The 18402-nt window shown below is 45.9% G+C and overlaps 2 protein-coding genes across 4 annotated transcripts in view; one reads left to right on the top strand and one right to left on the bottom strand.

Annotated features, from left to right (window-relative positions):
* The window catches only part of Snx11 (sorting nexin 11), an 18638-nt gene extending 15680 nt beyond the window's left edge, over positions 1-2958 (top strand). For both annotated transcript variants that reach the window (XM_031354489.1, XM_031354490.1), the window contains one exon: positions 2612-2958. In XM_031354489.1, the coding sequence (XP_031210349.1) occupies positions 2612-2642 (31 nt within the window). In that variant the 3' untranslated portion in view covers positions 2643-2958. The remainder of the gene's footprint in view (positions 1-2611) is intronic.
* A 187-nt stretch (positions 2959-3145) lies between these two features.
* Positions 3146-18402, bottom strand: part of Skap1 (src kinase associated phosphoprotein 1) — a 306639-nt gene continuing 291382 nt past the window's right edge. For both annotated transcript variants that reach the window (XM_031354487.1, XM_031354488.1), the window contains 2 exons: positions 7023-7131; positions 3146-3499 (listed from right to left, as the gene is read on the bottom strand). In XM_031354487.1, coding sequence (XP_031210347.1) covers positions 7030-7131 — 102 coding nt within the window. In that variant the 3' untranslated portion in view covers positions 3146-3499; positions 7023-7029. The remainder of the gene's footprint in view (positions 3500-7022; positions 7132-18402) is intronic.

Genomic DNA, 18402 nt, shown 5'->3' with positions numbered 1-18402 from the left:
CTAGACAGGATCACACTATGTATAGTCCAGTTTGGCTATGTTTAATATTTCAAGAGTATTTAGTGATTTCATAACATCCTGAACAAGGCAGAACAACGTTCTAGCTCCAGGTTAGAGTCTCTGGTGAGGGTGAGGGTTGGTAAATTCAGAATAAGAGATTCTAGGATGAGTGAGGTGGTGCACACCTGTGATCTCAGCGCTCTGGAGGTGAGAGCAGGGCTTGCTTTCAGTTTAAGGTCACCCTTGGCTGCACACTGAGTTCCAGGCCAGTCTGGACTGTGTGAGACCCCTGTCACAGACATAGCCCTACAACAACAAAAATAGCTGTAAAATAAAAGATACACATTTGCCTCCTAAATTTAGGGTCTTAGATTTTTCTTCTTAGCATAATGTTAAGGGAGGAAAATCCTTCGCTTGTGTTTCTCTCCCATTTCACTCACCGGGGAAAACTGGTTAAGAAACCATCCTAGGCAGACTGGGACCAGTTCAGTAGCCAGATGTCCCAGTTACCTAGTTAGGGCAGGTGGGGACTTGGTTAGTGGTGTCCGGCTGACAAGGCAGTTGCTGTCTCAGGTGCTTGGCTGAGGCCTTGGGCTGACTGGGGAGTAGTTTGTTGTGTGGGGTCTAGTTTTCAACCAGCTACTGGGGTTTGCTCCCCTACGGTTCTCTTTCCTTTAGGGTATTGCCTCCTGGGAACCTTTCTTACTCTTGAGCGTTTGTCCCCACTTTTTCTTAATCTAAATTTTCTCTGGGGGGGGGCGGGGAGAGCCCACAAAAACGAAACAACTCTCCCTTGGGGAAAAAAACCAAAATATTAAATCAGTCTCCTTCAGGACTTTCTTCTGAAGGACAGAAAATGCCCTTCAGCCAGCAGATAGAGTCCTCTCACCAAACCCACTTGGCCTTTCCTCAAATGTCAGGGTCAGAACCGCTGCTGACTTGGGTTTTCCTCCTGGCTGGACTGGCCTAGAACTCACCATGCAGACCAGCATGGCCTGTAACTTTGTAATGATTCTCTTGCCTCTGCCTCCAGAGTGCTGGGATTATAGGTTTGTATACCATGCCCTGCTGAGGGCAGATTTCCAAGATGCCCTGCTTTATATCTTTTAGGGATAATCCCTATTTGTTTGTTTCCTAATTTATTTATTTTTAATTTTTATTTTCTTATTTTTTGGTTTTTCGAGACAGGGTTTCTCTGTGTAGCCCTGGCTGTCCTGGAACTCACTTTGTAGATCAGGCTGGCCTCGAACTCAGAAATCCGCCTGCCTCTACTTCCTATGTGCTGGGATTAAAGGCGTGGGCCACCACAGCCCTGCTGTTTCCTAAATTTTACTGCTAGAAAGGCTAGAGGTCTGAGCATGGTCACCTCCCTATAGTGCAGTGCACGGAAGTTCGGCAGACATTTGCAGTTAGGTGAGTGATGGTTTCCTTAGGTCTTCAGGTGCAAAAGGCACCACCCTACTAAGGGACTACATTTTTTAAATGCCGGAAGCAATGGCCACGTGATTAGGAGCATGGGCCAGTGCAGGGCGTGATGGAGGAGTCTCCTCGCCCTCTTTCCCTTTTTAGCTCCCCTTCACCCTCTCTTCTGGGGTGGTGGGATCCCCCTTTCTGGTGTCTAACTCAAAGGGTAGTCCCACAGTCATGTTCCTCTCACCTGGTCTTCCAGAGTGGGACTCTGGGGGTTTCCCAAGGAAGGATGGGTGGGCATAGGAGGTGTTTGTGGTAAACACTGAACAATACCCATTGTTCTTACCTGAGGGCTGCGATTGGTGCGAATGTTCCTAAAGCAGTAGGCAATTGGTTCTCTCTGGTTCACCTGCTCATATACTGCCACCTAGTGGTTCTCTCACCTTCCAGCACCCTGGGTAATAGGGGATGTTATAGATATGTCTCTAGTGACACTCCCTAGACCCAAACTGTTCGCTCTTCTTACCTCTTTATCCACACATGACTTGTTTTCATTTTTTTTTTTTAAATCTTTGGGTCTGGAAATGAGTAATTACCATAAGGGTTTGGTTTTTTTTCCCTCACTTTGAAAAACTTGGAATCTACCACCATCCCTGTGTGCGGTCTGGATTCTCTCCTGCGGTGATGTGAGATGAGAACTTGCTTACAATATGTTCCTGACAGAGGTGAGAAAGTCCTCTGCCAATGCAGAGCTGCTCCGGATAGGCAGTTTTTGATATACAATTTCTATAGCTTCTCGGGTGCTTGTCTTGCAAAATGTCTCGTGTAGAGTCTGGCAACAGCAGCTATCCCTTACTGAGCGGTTACCACGTGCCAGCTACTTCTCCAAGTACAGGGAACTTGACAAACCCCTTCATCTCCCTAATTACCCAGTGACCTGCTGAGAGAGAGAGAGGAGAGAGAGAGAGAGAGAGAGAGAGAGAGAGAGAGAGAGAGAGAGAGAGCACACCCCTTCTTCACGGAAGAAACGGAGGCACCAAATGCCAGCACATCATACAAGGGAAAATGAGATTTAGTCCCAGGTTGTGTAGCTCTGGGGTTTCTGTTCTTAACCACTGTTCTGTTGCCTCGTCAATGGGCAGAACTAGGTGCAGGGAGCAGGACTCCCTGTATCTGAGAGCGCCCTCCTCCCTCCCCCCAGGTCCTCAGCCCATCCGGGACTCCATCACTGAAGACCACAGTACCCACAGAGGCGCTCTCCAACGTGCTGATTTCCAGGCATTGCTTCCGTCTATGTCTCAGAGGCTTATTACAGAAGAAGAAACGACCAAGTAGACAACCAAAGGCAGTCTGAGGAACTGACCAGACACTAGCTGTCCTGGGTTTCAGAGGTGACTGTCCTGAAAGACAGTCAAAATCTCCTTCCCTGTCTAGGCTATTTTGCTCTGACTGTCCCTTCCCACTTTGCAGATGGTAAGAATACCTAGCAGTGGCCTTTTAATACTGTTAAACCTTACCGCTTGCTTATTATTTAGTTTTATTCATTCATGTGTGTGGGTATACATGTGCCATGGTACACATGTGGAGGACAAGTTGTGGGAACGGGTTCTCTCCTTCTACCATTTGGGTTCTGGGGACTGAACTCAGGTCATCAGGTTTGGCAGCAGGTGCTCTTACCCACAGAGCCATCTTGCCAGCCCTTGATATTGTGTCAGAAAGGAATTCAGCCCCATGATACAAGGCAAAGAAACATCTCCAAACTTTATTTGTGCTTTGCAAGCCACAACCCACCAGCAGCCTCTTCCTCTCATGATTTCCTTCGTTGCCGTCTTCTTTCTAGCAGGCTTGTAGAAGAAGCTTGTAGGTGTGAGGGCATAGACAGGGCAATAAGCTAGAAGCTGGCTGCTTGCGGAAAAGGTCCGATGAATGGTCCTCTTCCGACTTGTCTTCTTAGTGGCTTAAGGTCACATGAAGCAGCAGAGTCTTGACTCCGTTCAGCAAAGAGAATAAGCCATGGCCAGAGTAGGGAACGGGAGTTTCTGATGGTCTGTTTCTCCCTCCAGGTAGGATAGGGAGAAGAATATGTTCCCTGTAGGATGAAAAACATACGTTGTCTTTTTACGATGCAGAATATAGAAGCATGGGTAGGTACAGCTAAGCTGCTAAAGTGCTTTCCTGGTACACGAGAAGCCTGGGGTTCAGCCCCCAGCACAGTGGCACCGACTGGATATGGTGGTGCACATCTTTTTTGTGTTTTGGTTTTTTTGAGACAGGGTTTCTCTGCATAGCCCTGGCTGTCCTGGAACTCACTCTGTAGACCAGGCTGGCCTCGAACTCAGAAATGCCCTGAATGCTCTTCAGTTTCTTGCCTGTTCTCTTAGACATCCAGTGTGTCTCTAATCCTTTCCAAACGAACGCCTATGCTCATGACTGTACCATTGGGCATGTGTGCAAAGGACAGCCATGGGATAGATTCCTACAAGAGGAATTGCTGGGTTTCAAGGGAACGAAGAGCTACAGTTCAAATAAACAACAAAGTGAAAAAAAGCGTTCTGTTCAGATCTGGCAGGAAAATCCCAACCTCTCAGCACCCGTGGCCTGTAAACAGTTCTCTTTAGGGAAAGACATGAGGTCAAACCTGGAGCAGCAGGCCAGAGCTGGGGCTTTGTGATTGCACAAGAGCACCGGGGAGCAAGGCCTATCTTATGTATGTTCCTGAATGAGTTCACTCAGCTGCTGCAGACTAGAGAGAGGCCTGGGTGGGAAGGCTCCATGGACAGATCTTATCACTGACACACTGATGGTGCTCCATGCCCTACAATAAAGGCTGAGCCCATTTTCAGCTGGAAGATGGAAATACTGACATCAAGCTAGTCATGAATACTCTCCTTTATCATTCTAAATTCTAAACCCACTGACCATTAAAGTGGCTCCCATTGCTATCCCACCCACACCAAGCATTCCTGCTATTTTAAAACACTGTATGGGGGCTAGCTAGCTCAGTGACAGAGCACTTGACTAGTATGTAGAAAGTCCTAGATTCAATTTCCAGACACATACACTATCGAAAAAAAAAATCAAAACAACCTATCACAGCATGGTCTTGCTCAAAAAGCTTAATGCATATTCTTTATTACTTAAAAGTTGCATCTCTTTATATATTGTGGGTCTTGATCTGCAGCCCAGGGTGGCCTTGAACTCACGATCCTCTTGCCTCAGCCTAGAAGCTGTTAAAAGTTAATTTGATTAAATTCCTAGGAATCCTCATAAAAGACTGAAAATTTCTATGGGTGTGGTGTGTAGTGTTATGAACATAATGGTGTAGGTATATGCACATGTATGTGCTGCTTCTCATGTACATATGTGTATGCATGTGGAGGCCAGAGGTCAATGTTGACTGTTTTTCCTGAGTTGCTTTCCAACTTCTTTAAAAAAATTGAATTTTATGTGTATGGGTGTTATGTACGTCTGTGCTCCATGTACATGCAGTATCCACAGAAGCCAGAAGAGGGCATCGAATCTCCTGGAACTAGGGTTGTGAGCTGCTATGTGGGTACTAGGAATGGAACTCTGGTCCTCTGGAAGAGTAACCAGTGCTCATAAATGCTGAGCCATCTCTACTGCCTGTCTCTCTCTCTGCTAAACCAAGGAGAATGCTATGACTTCTTAGAGACTGTTGGGTATTAACCAACGTGCTAGAACACTAAAGATGGGTCCTGGAAATCAAACTCAGGTTCTCTGGAAGAGCAATACATGCTCTTAAACAATTAGCTGGCTCTCCAGCTCCCTTCATCCCCCTTTTATACAATGCTGGCTTTGCACTTGTGATCTTCCTGCTCCAGCTTCCCCAGTGCTGGGAGCACAGGCATATGCCTGTATAGTGAGACCCCTCCCTTTGAAACTGGACACAAGCTTACTTAGAACAAAGATTTTTTTTGCAGCTTGATGTATTTCTTTTCTTTTTAATAAGATTTCTAAATTTATTTACTGTATGTAAGTACACTGTAGCTGTCTTCAGATCGATCCCATTACAGATGGTTGTAAGCCACCATGTGGTTGCTGGGATTTGAACTCAGGACCTCTGGAAGAGCAGTCAGTGCTCTTAACCGCTCAGCCCCCGCTTGATGTATTTTTATGGTCAAGTTCTGGCAGGTAGTCAAGGAGCAGAAGTGTTGTGTACAAAGCTTATGAAGTGTCCTCAGAGACTTCACTGCCCTTCCTCCGCCTCTCTTTCCCACTGACTAGGATGACAACACAGAAAGCAGAGCTGAAGCATCCATCTTGGCCAGCCTGGGAAATACTGGTCATATACAGTGGGGCCTCAGGAGAAGCTTCACAGAACCCAAATGCCTCTGGCTGTTTGCTTCTAGATTTACACAAAGGAGCAACATTAATTCGTTGCTCAAATCATTGTTATTTTGAATTTTCTGCCACTTTTAGTTGAGCCCAGTGCAAAGAGACCTAGTTGCTAAACTTAGGAGAACAAAATTCCACATTCTTGGGGGTTGGTGAGATGGCTCAGTGGATAAGAGCACTGACTGCTCTTTTGGAGGTCCTGAGTTCAAATCCCAGAAACCACATAGTGGCTCAGAACCATCTGTAATGAGATCTGATGCCCTCTTCTGGTGTGTCTAAACACAGCTACAGTGTACTTACATATAATAAATAAATTTTTTTAAAAGATTTATTTTATGTGTATGAGTACACTGTAGCTGTACAGATGGCCGTGAGCCATCATGTATGTGGCTGCTGGGAATTGAACTCAGGACCTCTCCTGCTCCGCTCACTCCTTGTAATTCACTGTAGCTGTCTTCAGACACACCAAAAGAGGGCATCCGATCTCATTACAGGTGGTTGTGAGCCACCATGTGGTTGTTGGGATCTGAACTCAGGACCTTTGGAAGAGCAGTCAGTGCTCTTACCCTCTGAGCCCTCTCACCAGCCCCTAAATAAATCTTTAAAAAAAAAAAAATTCCACATTCTTCCCCTGACCCTGGGTCCCCTGTAGCCCAGGCTGAGTTAGAATTTGCTATGTAGCCGAGGACAACGTTGAACTTCTATTCCTCATGTCCTACCTCCCAAGGGCTTGGGTTATAGGTGTGCACAGCATGTACAGTTTTATGTGGTACTGGGGTTGAGAGAGGCTTCAAGCATGCCAGATATGCAGTCTGCCAACCTACCTGAGCTACATCTCAGCCCACTTGTTTTCTTTTCTTTTTCATTTTATTTCTTTTTCTTTCCTTTTTTTTTTTTTTTCAAGGCAGGATTCCTTTTTGTACCCCTGGCTGTCCTAGAACTCACTCTGAAGACCAGGCTGGCCTCGAACTTAGAGATCTGCCCGCCTCTCTCTCCCGAGTGCTGGGACTAAAGGCGTGCACCACCACTGCCTGGCTCTTATTTCCTTCTTTACTTTAGCTTATTTATTTATTATATTTTAATCTTGAGAATATTACATAGGTTACTGTTCACACCCACCCCCTTTCATCTGGATTATTAACATCATTTTTAGAGAAGAAAGAGAGGCTGCTTCATTGATGACCTCACAGCTAGCCAAGTCATGGCCAACAAACTCCACTAAACTGAGGGCAGCTCTCGGATGCCGGTGCCCATACCTGGGCTTCATCTTCCTTCTGATTCAAAGGCGGTGGTGAGATAGTCCTTTGGAACAATCCCGATGACGCTGTTCAGTTCTCCTACCCACCAGCCGTACATGTTGTACTCCTGAAAAGGGAAAAGAAGATGGTGGTGGTTGGAGAAGCACTGCTATAAACCTTACACAGTATCAGTGCTGGGAGAGTCAGGGGCTGGTTTCTTTGCTGGCTGCCAGAAAGAACTGTGACCACCCTTCCTGAGATCATCTCTAGAACACAAGATCAGCTCTAGAACATAAGATGGATAGAACAAAGTCATCCAGAGGAGAAAAAGAAGCATGTTCATTTGCTGTCATCCTTATTTCATAGTGATGAGCATACTTGATTTGCATACTTGATGCCACTGCTGATCCTAACAGCTTAAACATTTTATTTTTAATTGTGTGCGTGGGTGCGTGTGCGTGTGCGTGTGTGTGTTTGGCTGCCTGTGGAGGCCACAAGAAGGCGTTGGATCTTCTGGAGCTAAAGTTAGAGGGAGGTGGTTGGTTGTGAGCTGCTGACAAGGGTGCTGGGAGCCAGACTCAGGTCCTCTGCAAGAACAGTAAGTGCTTTTTAATTTTTAAAAAAGATTTATTTAGGGGCTGGCGAGATGGCTCGGCGGGTAAGAGTACTGACTGCTCTTCCGAAGATCCTGAGTTCGGATCCCAGCAACCACATGGTGGCTCACAACCACCCGTAATGAGTAATGAGATCTGACGCCCTCTTCTGGTGCGTCTGAAGACAGCTGCAGTGTATTACGCCTGAGCAAGCGGAGAGGCCTGATCGAGCGGGGCAGTCCTGAGTTCAATTCCCAGCAGCCACATGATGGCTCATGGCCATCTGTACAGCTACAGTGTACTCATACATATAAAATAAAATAAATAAATAAAAAGATTTATTTGTTATTATATGTAAGTACATTGTAGCTGTCTTCACCAGATGCACCAGAAGAGGGCGTCAGATCTCATTATGGATGGTTGTGAGCCACCATGTGGTTGCTGGGATTTAAACTCAGGACATCCAAAAGAGCAGTCGGCGCTCTGACCCGCTGAGCCATCTCGCCAGCCTGATCTTTATTATTTTTAATCACGTGTGTGTTTATGTGTGGGGGTCGGGGGATATAGGTGACCACAGGTGCCCTTGGTGGGCAGAGGAGTCAGATCTTCCTAGAGAGAGTTAAAGGTGGTTGTGAGTCACCTGATATAGGTGCTGGGAATTGAACTCAGGTCTTCTGGAAGAGTGGTATGTGTTCTTAGATGCTGAACTATCTTTTTCGACTCCTCCCCTTTAAGGAATGCTATGGCTTCTTCAGAGAAGACTGGAACACTAGCTAAATGCCAGAACACTTAAGATGTTTCAGGGTAACAGGTCACAGTTCAAATCGATACTATCCATCAGGCATCTTCCCTGTGCAGAGTGCTATCTGGGTTTCCTCAAGGGACAGAGGGATGGCTCGAAACCCTGCTTGCTTCTTGGGAGTTTATGGGGCAGGGTAATGGCTGTCAGAGTCAGATAGGCTGGGAGCAAATCCTCAGTTAGCCATTTGGCAGCCATGTGGCTTCAGGTTCTCCTAGTTTTGCCTTCTTGATCTGCAGGAGTTGGGGTGTATCTCCCTCTCCATGCTGTGAGGATGGGAGTGGGACACAGGGATAGGACAATGTGCTGACACCTTAGGACAGTGTCCTAAGCCTAGACGAGGTGGGGATGGGTCATGTGTGGGCAGGTATATCTGTAATGACAGGAAGGTAATAAATAAGAAAAGGCCCGAGGATGCTTTATTTCAGCTGGGTGTGGGGGAGCACGGTGCTGCCCACATTTTGCACTGCTGGTGGCTGAGACTTAAGAGGAAAAAAAGAACGGGTTGAGGACATGTTCAAATCAGGCTCCCAGCTTTAGCTGGTGATCTTGTTTCCAGTGTTTCTCTGCTGCTTACCTCAACAGGTAAAACATCACGCTGGGCCTTGGTGGTATACGCTTGTAGTCCCAGTACTCGGGAGCCAGAGGCTGGCCTGGTCTACAGAGTAAGTTCCAGGACAGCCAGGGCTACACAGAGAAACCCTGTCTCGAAAAACAAAACAAAAACCAACCAAACAACCAACTAAACAAAAAACCCACCAAGTACGTGTCCACCAAGCTGCTGAAACTCAGCATGCCCTAAGTCTAACCCATCAGCCTGCTCCTATCCCCAGCTCCTGTCCCGGGCTCTGCTCCCCTGGTTCTTGACTTCCATGAGTAGCACCAAGATGTCCTCACTTATTCAGGCCAGAACCCCAAGTCCTCCCCAGTGTCACCCTCCCTCCTAATCAATCCCATGGGCTGTTAGATCTCTCTCCAAAAATTGACTGAAATCTGCACACTTCTCCATTGCCAATACCCTAGAGTCACATTATGCTCACTTGGAGGCTACAGAAACACTCCGCAGTTGTTCTCTGTGCCTGCATCCCTGATTTCCTCACCTACTCTTCATCTTGTACCAGGATTTATAATTGCTCAGAGAACACTGCTACTCTGTGGGAACCTTTGTGTGTGTGTGTGTGTGTGTGTGTGTGTGTGTGTGTGTGTGTGTGTGTCTGTATGTGTTCTCATTGCCCCTTGACAACTTTTTTTTTCTTTTGACACAGGGTTTCTCTCTACATAGCTCTTGGTGTACTTGAACTTACTCTGTAGACCAGGCTGGCCTTGAACTCACAGGGATCCACCTACCGCTGCCTCCCGGGTGCTGGGATTAAAGGGAGTGTACGACAATGCTTGACTCCTGCTAACTTCTTTTTCTTTCAAACATAATATATATATATATATATACATATATACATATATATATATATATATACACACACACCCCGGCAGGGTTTCTCTGTGTAGCCCTGGCTGTCCTGGAACTCACTCTGTAGACCAGGCTAGCCTCGAACTCAGAAATCCACCTGCCTCTGCCTCCCAAGTGCTGGGATTAAAGGCATGCGCCATCATCACCCAGCCATAATACTTTTATTATTTGAAAATTTCACATAATGTATCTCAGTCACACACACTTCCCAGTCCACCTAGGTCAGCCTCCCACCCTTGTGATCCCCCCAAAACACTTCAACCCCCCCCCCCCAAACACAAGTCCAAATGTGTCTTCCATACTGGGCCAGCCCCTTAAAGAGAACTGAGTCCTTCCCCCATGCATCCCTGCCAAAGACCTCAGTTGTGGAGAGCTACACTTCAGCATCCTTATCACAGTTTCTAAGAGTTTTCTCCAAAGCTTCCTGTCTAGACCGTTACTTTTTGGGAGGGAGACAGAACGGGAGGGAGGTAGGGGTTGGTCCGAAAGCCTTCTATGACTTTTCTCAACTGTGAGTCTGAAGTCATCATTTTGTAGACACCACTGCAAAAGGAGCTTTCTTGCCTTTTATAATCAGGGGGAGCATGGATCACGGACTTCCATGAGGTCTCCGGCATCAGCCCATGCCACAGACCTCGGCGTGGTCTCTGTGTTAGTACAGACCATGGACACCAACACAACCCTCTGCCACAGCACGCCTTCATCTGGTCAACTTCTTTTTTTTTTTTTTTTTTTGGTTTTTCGAGACAAGGTTTCTCAGTATAGTCCTGGCTGTCCTGGAACTCACTCTGGAGACCAGGCTGGCCTCGAACTCAGAAATCCACCTGCCTCTGCCTCCCAAGTGCTGGGACTAAAGGCGTGCGCCACCACCGCCCGGCTGGTCAACTTCTTAAAGGGTGGGCGAGGCTCCTTGTGATTCTGTCCTGTGAGGTGCTACGTGTTGTCACCCACCTCCTCAGTAGAACAGAACTCTCCTAGGCTGGTTCCTCAGGCTACGGGGGTTCTCTCGTGCTGCCTGTCTTCTGTTTTTATAGCCTCTGTGTCTCCATGCCACGGAACTCACTTTCTAAGCAGCCTTCAGAGCTTCAGTCCTGGAGTCACACGATCTAAGATGCACCCAGCTGCCACTCTGACTGTGACTGAGGTCCCGTTCTATTATCTACAGCGAGGACCCCATGCCTTCCCAGAAGCACCACATTGCTGTCTTTTTTTTTTTTTCTTTTTCTTTTTATACAGCTTGTGTAGCCCCAGGCTGGCCTTGAACTCCTGATCCTCCTGCCTCCTGAGTGCTGGGACTACAGATGTTTACAACCACACCTGCCTTAGATGTAGTCTAGTTTCTGTTCTGTTGCTATGATAACACACTCCAATCTGGAGCAACTTAGGGGAGTGTGGTGGTTTGACTGAGAATGGCCCCCCTAAAGCTCATGTATTTGAATGCTTAGTCCGCAATTGTTAACTGTTTGAGAAGGATTAGGAGGAGGTGTGGCCTTGTTGGAGAAGGCATGCCCTTAGGAGCAGGCTTGCTTTCCTTTTTTTTTTTTTTTAAAGATTTATTTATTTATTTATTATATGTAAGTACACTGTAGCTGTCTTCAGACAACCCTGGAAGAGGGCATCAGATCTCATTATGGATGGTTGTGAGCCATCATGTGGTTGCTGGGATTTTAACTCGGGACCTTTGGAAGAGCAGTGGTGCTCTTACCCACTGAGCCATCTCTCCAGCCCAGGAGCAGGCTTTCAAAAGCTCATGCCAGGTCCACCCCTGCCTGCTGATCAGAATGTGAGGCTTTCAGCTACTACTCCAGCTTGTCTACTTCCTGCCATGATGGTCATGGGCTAACCTGAAACTCTAAACAAGCCCTGATTAAATGCATTTTTTTGTTTGTTTGTTTTTTGTTTTTTTAAATGAGAGTGGCTCTGGTCATGGTGATTCTTTTTAGCATTATATTGTAACTAAGACAAGTATAAAATGGTTTGTTTTGTATTATTCTTCCATATTACAGTCCATGATTGAGAGAAGCTAGGACAGGAACTTAAGGCTGCAACCATGGAGGAATGCTGCCTGCTGGCTCACTGATTGGCTCGTCCATAGCCCATGACCCCTGCCTATGGATGGTGCCCTCAAGACAGGGCTGGAGAGATGGCTCAGTGGTTAAGAGTACTGGCTGCTCTTCAAGAGAACCCAGGTCCAATTCCTAGAATCCACATGGTGGCTCATGACTGTCCATAACTCCAGTTCCAGGAGATCCAATTCCCCCTTCTGACCTCTGCATGTACTAGGCACCCATCATGGTACATAGACATATAAGCAGGCAAAGCACTCTTACACATAAAAAGTCTTTGAAGACAATCTGTCATAGATATGACCACAGACGAACGTGATAAAGAAAATTATTAAATTCAGATTCCCCCGCTTCAGATGATTATAGACTATGTCAAGTTCCTAGTTCGTGCTAACTAGGACAGGTATGTTTTAGACACTGGTCCTTGTTGGTTTTGTTTGTTGAGCTCTCAGCAGTAAGCACAGAGTGGATCCATGGAAATGCATTTTAAGTGAGGTCACGGTGAAATGACCAGGCAGTAAGAATTTGCACTTTGTTGTTGTTGTTGTTGTTGTTGTTGTTGTTTTTGAGACAGGGTTTCTCTGTGTAGCCCTGGCTGTCCTGGAACTCACTCTGTAGACCAGGCTGGCTTCAAACTCAGAAATCTGCCTGCCTCTGCCTCCCAAGCGCTAGGATTAAAGGTGTGTACCACCACTGCCCGGCAAGAATTTGCACCTAAACCAGCTCCTAGATACTCCCCCAGTGACTGAACCGGTTGTGGCAGAAAGAGAACAACTGCTTTTGGAGACAGTGGCTACTGAGCTTCCTACCTGCTAAGTCTCAGATGCCACAGGCATGAGCCAGTGACTACTGAGCTAATCTTTTAAGGACTTGCAAAGTCTCTCTCACTTTTTAGCTTATTAGCCTGGAACTCACTAGGACTGAGGTATCATACAAGTCATAACATATCAATATATCCTACCTATCCTATCTATCTTATCTGTCTGTCTGTCTATCTATCTATCTATCTATCTATCTATCTATCTATCTATCTATCATCTATCTATCATTCTATTACCAACAAAACAAACCTAAAAACACCCCCTCCCCAGTGAAAACACATGTACACTGATCACACCCAACTCAAACTCAATAGAGGCTAGGAAGGTTGTTCAATAGGTAAAGTACCACCTCTCTTTTAAATATGAAGACCTGAGTTCCAATCTCCATCATCCATATAAATGCCAGGTAATCCCAGCACATGGGAAGCAGAAGCTGGAGGCCAGCTGGAGCAGTACAATTGGCATGCTCTGGGTTCAAGGGAGAGAGACCCTGCCTCACCGCGGGTAAAGTAGAAATCAATTAAGAAAGACTGAGCCTGTTGTGGTGGTACAGAGCTTTAGTGCAAGCACTTGGGAAGCAGAGGCGGATGGAGCTCTGTGAGTTCAAGGCCAGCCTGGTGGAACACAGCCAGGGCTATACAGAGAGACTGCTCAAAATACAAAGAAACAAACCAAACCAAACCAAAAAACAAACACACAGAAGAAGAAGAAAGACACTTAATATTTACTTCAGGCCTCTACATATATACACACAGACACACATGCATGTGCACCTGTATATACCCCTGTGAACACTTACACACCCACATACACAGGCAAAAAGAAAAGAAACCCGAACAAGAACAAGAAGAACAACAACAACAACAAGAACAACAACAACATGGCCTTATATAACTGAATTCCTCTGTCCACCACTTCCTCATTTCTTCCTCCCACCAGACGACCTCCCTCTATAGTGTCTCTGCATATGAGACACACTCAAGATTCCTCAGTCTGTGTTGTACAGGACTTTTCAAAGCTCAGCTCAAGGCTAGTGATGTCATGGTCTGTTTTCCCATGCGGAAGTTAGCCCAGTTTCTGCCTTCAGTTTGTTTTTCAGTCTGAACTGCATCTCCATCTCTTCTGTCTTAGGTTTGCTCCTAGAGCTGCCCCATGTGTGCCAAACTGCAGGAATGTCTCCATCTGCATGGCTTTGCTGTGATTTTCTGACTTCCCCTCTCACAGCAAGTCATAAGAACTAGCCGTAGCTCCTTTGGTTTCTCCAGGGCAGAGGGTGAGCAGGACATTGCCGGGCTGTCTTCTGACCAAAGTTAACTCCCTCGAGTTAAGCTCTTGTGTCAGTGAGGTGTGCAGGACTTCCCATAAAGCACTGGTCCTACAGGGATTAGCTGAGACCGACCCTTGGCTTTTGACTCACACTTTGTAGACTCCTTCGGCTGTGATGTCAGGAGTAGGGACCAAGCCTTGGAAATGTACTCTCTGCCAACTCTATAGGGTGCACACTGGAAGCAGATGAGGCTCAGCAGGGCACCTGCTACGGCCAAGCTCCCAGTCAGGTTGCTCTTGCTAGAGGGGAGTGCTGACCTGCCGACCACAGATGTAGTGGTCTCAGCACAGTGGTGAGAACAGAAATGAGTTGAGAGCAGCTCTCTGCCCTTCAAAACAAAAGAGCCGGCAGAAGAGTGAAGAGGATAGCAGAGTCTCAGAGACCATATGTGTCTTGCTGTGGAAGCCTGGGAGCTTAATCAAAGCACCTACAGGTCCTGGGATCTGACTGCCTTTTCCAGATTTCATCCCCTGGCTGGAGACGGAAAAAGGGCTGCAGGGCTGCGTTTAAAGCATGAATGGAAATTTCGAGCCTTCTCTCCCACTACCACCCCCCCATGCATTGCTCCAGCCCAGTCTGAACACCACGAGGTATTTTAAAATAATTTCTACTTTGATGAATTGCTGGGGAGTCCACAATTGCTCATAATCAAAGGGAGAAAAATGCAAATGAGATCCGGCCGAGAACTATCACCACCAAACGTTTATTTCACTGCACAGTGCCAAAAAGAATTAAAACAACATTAAACTCACAGCAATCATGTTTAAGCCCTCGTTTCCAAGTGCCAAATTGCACCACTCTGGATCATACAGATGTTCGTTAATTATGCTAATTTTTATTAAACTATTAAAATGGAGAGAATACTGGCTCAGCCAGGCAGACCCTAGCTCTGAATGAACTCTTCTACTGTCTAGAGGTGCTAATTTACTGCTTTTTTATTAAGTTGCTGATTCTTGGGTTTTAGTTTTTAGGATCGAACTGAACTGAATTTCTGGGATCAATGTTTTTCCCATACAATCTGAACTTCTCTTGGCCCAGCTGTTTGGAAAAAATTGGAAAAGTGCTTTGAGGCTCCCTGGAGATCTACAGACTTCTTCAGTGCAGGAGTGTCTCTACCTTCAAACTGGGGACAAACACCTATAAATGTGTATAGCATTAGGGCATCAGAATTGTACATGTTTTCCACTCCATGACTCCATATACTATGAAGGCTACAGTTGAGACTTTAATGGTCTTAATGGTACAGAATTATTACCTGAATATATTCTAGATAAAAAAAAAACCAAACAAACAAACCAAGACCCCACAACAAAACCCTTCACATGTCTTGCTTCACATTACATCTTCCTCATCTGGAAGAAAAAATATGACGTTTCTTTTTTCCACCTTTGATCAAACATCTGTTTCTCTCAACTTGAACCTTGTCAAATCTCCTTGAACCCCTTCTACTCCCAGTGAAGAGGTTTTGAAAATGAAAGTTGGTGTTTGGACTCCATCATTAGGATAGAGGAATTGGCTCGGGTGAATGACAGGTTGAATGAACCCGAGACAGACACAGTGCTCAGTGTCACCCACAATCAGAAGTGTTTATGGGGGATGGGACACAGCCCTAAAAGGAACCAGCCCTGCTGGTCACAATCAACAAGGAAAAACAAAAACAACAAAACAACAACAAATCGAACTCACCAAACCTGCCATCAAAAGAACAGCCGATTCTGTAAACCAAAAGCAATATGGTCATCAACAACAGGCATGCCACACAGCTTGACTCTGCCTCCAGTGGCTTCCTCTTGCTGTTTATGGTTTCAAGACTATGATAGGCCTCCTCCGTGTTCCTCCTGTCACAGGGCCCTGAGCCCCTGTGTGGTGCTGTAAATACCCTGTCAGTAGGTGTCAGGGGATATCAGGGGGAAAACCAGCAGGCGCCTATCATAAGCCTTAAAAGAGATTAAATACCCCTACTCCATGATTGCTACATTTTAATTTCTCTCCTCCCTGCTGGTTCCTATTTGTATAAGCTCTTCCATGGCTCCCCTGGAGTAGCACAGACATGACCTGGAATGACCATCCTGTCTTGGGATAAGAATTCAATTTCTAGGCTCAGTGAATCCTAGGCTGTTCCTACAGAAGGAGCTCACAGCCTCTTAAGGTCTTACACTGGAATCTGTCAACCTTAACCTGTCTATGGATGGATGGGAAAGACTTTTTGAATTCTCGAAATTGGCATAAAATTTTGTGTGGATGTATATGTGGGTCCCATGCCTGGAGCCTTCATTAGATCCTCAGAAGGTTTATGAACTCTCCCCAGTTTAGACTAGCACCCTAGAGGAAAAGACAGGATATTGTGGCCTAGGTCTAGACTTTGTCCTATTATAGACATCTACTACTTTATTGAACAAAATATAATTAACAACAACCAAGAATCATTGTTTTTCACTTACTGGGTTTTTTAGGTGTGGGTCCTTCCCTGTTCCTTCCTGACCATATTTGCCTGTCCTAGGGAGCAGCATTTACACTTTGACTTAAAAGGCTCTCATAGATTTCAGTGGCATTTGGAGCAAGCCTCTGACAGACTTAGTTCCATTGAGAAGGCTCTGTTATGGGGGCCCCTTTTCCCATCAAAATGGTCTCTAAGCTTCTGTGCGATGAGAGTCCCTGAAAGGCCTCAGACTTTTATTCTCTTAACCGTCAAAGTTCTCTGTATCAGTGTTGTAAGTAAGAGACTCTTTCTTGAAGAGAACAATCAATCAGCCTCGAACACAAAAGATCAATAAGTGCTTGATATATGTATGAAAAAAGCCAATCAATCATGGAAGTATTGGTTTATGATTGCTTATTTCTCCTAATAGAGCTCATTCACCATATATGATCATTAGTAAAGCTGTGAAATTTGAATTCCTAAGCAGAGTAGACTGTATATTCCATGATCAACACACACACACACACACACACATATACACACACATACACACATACACACACACATACATATACACACACACACACACACATTCTGGATTGACCTACAAATTGTGAATTCCTAAAATTCAGCTTGGGGAATTTCCTTTGAGATAGCCTAAGCTTTAAGAGAACTTGAGGAGCTTAGCTCAGCAAATTCCCATCTGCTGGAAGCAGAAAGCAGGGGAGAGAATTGTTCACCAAAGGTAGACATACCCATTTTTCAGCACAAACCATTCTGTGAGGAGATTTTTCCTGAAGGGATAAGGAAATGGTTGGCTGGTTAGCTGGTGGTTTTGTGACACTGGAAAGGATGAGAGTCTAGCACTTAGCTAAAACCTTGAGTCATTTGGCGGCCTCTCCAGGCTATTTTACACTGTGGTTAAGGTTCTTGGCAATCATTTTCTCTTTTTCCATTATTCAGAATTTTGGTCTATAGATCATAACACAAATGAGTCATTAAATTTGCTCCAATTGAGCCAGTTTTATTTATTGTTACGTTTCAGGGAACTTGCTATCCTGATGATTGATGGACCTGCTTGTCTGAGGAGATAGGTGTTATTAGAAAAAAAAAAGGGAGCATTGGAAGGTGGGTCAGCAAAAGCTGTTGGGGGCTCACAAGGACAAGTGTACAAAGCCCAGGCCAACTTAAGAACAGAGTGCTCCGAGGAGACCGTGTGATCCACATGGAGGACCTGGAAGCACTTAAGCAAGAGGGAACATTCAGCCTGAAAGTCCTGAAGAGGGTGTGAATGAACACGTGACCATGGGGTCAAGGCCAGGGAGGTGTGTAAGGTCTGTGCACACCAGATGCTCTTGGTGAGGGAAATGTGTGTGAAAAACTGGGTGCGTGCAAGCGGAGGCCACAGAGAAGTCACGGAGGGAGGGATAAAGTGAAGCAGGTTTGTAGAGAGAGACAGGAATGTAGTAGACAACTTACACTTCACCTAACAGAAGAAAGGGGAAAGGCAAGGTAAACATTTACAGACCCGAGGAAACAAGGTGCCGGGTGCAGAATTCAGGAACAATAGAGGCAACCCCATTTCAGAGCTGATAGAATTGTGATACCATGTGAGACGGGCATATTAATATGTATTCCATAAACTGTGCAGCTCCCAGCTCCGCCACTCTGTTTTGCTCTGACCGCAGTACCAGCCTCAGGCACCGCAACACAATTTGGAAACAATGTGACGGAAATGTTTAATCTGCTCGGCCCATCTGTGCTGCGTATTTCTCCAGATCTCCCTGAGAGAGGCGCCTTGAATCTCCACATTGCCTTTAATATTCTCCTAAATCACCTCCCCACTGCACTTCAAGGGCCATTGCTACAATATCACAGGTTCATCTAGAGTGCAATGGGGAGGGG

The sequence above is a fragment of the Mastomys coucha genome, unplaced genomic scaffold, assembly GCF_008632895.1.
Source record: "Mastomys coucha isolate ucsf_1 unplaced genomic scaffold, UCSF_Mcou_1 pScaffold5, whole genome shotgun sequence".
Taxonomy (NCBI): Eukaryota; Metazoa; Chordata; class Mammalia; order Rodentia; family Muridae; genus Mastomys; species Mastomys coucha.
The sequence above is the reverse complement of the archived record's forward strand: the minus strand, read 5'-3'. Positions and strand labels throughout refer to the sequence as shown.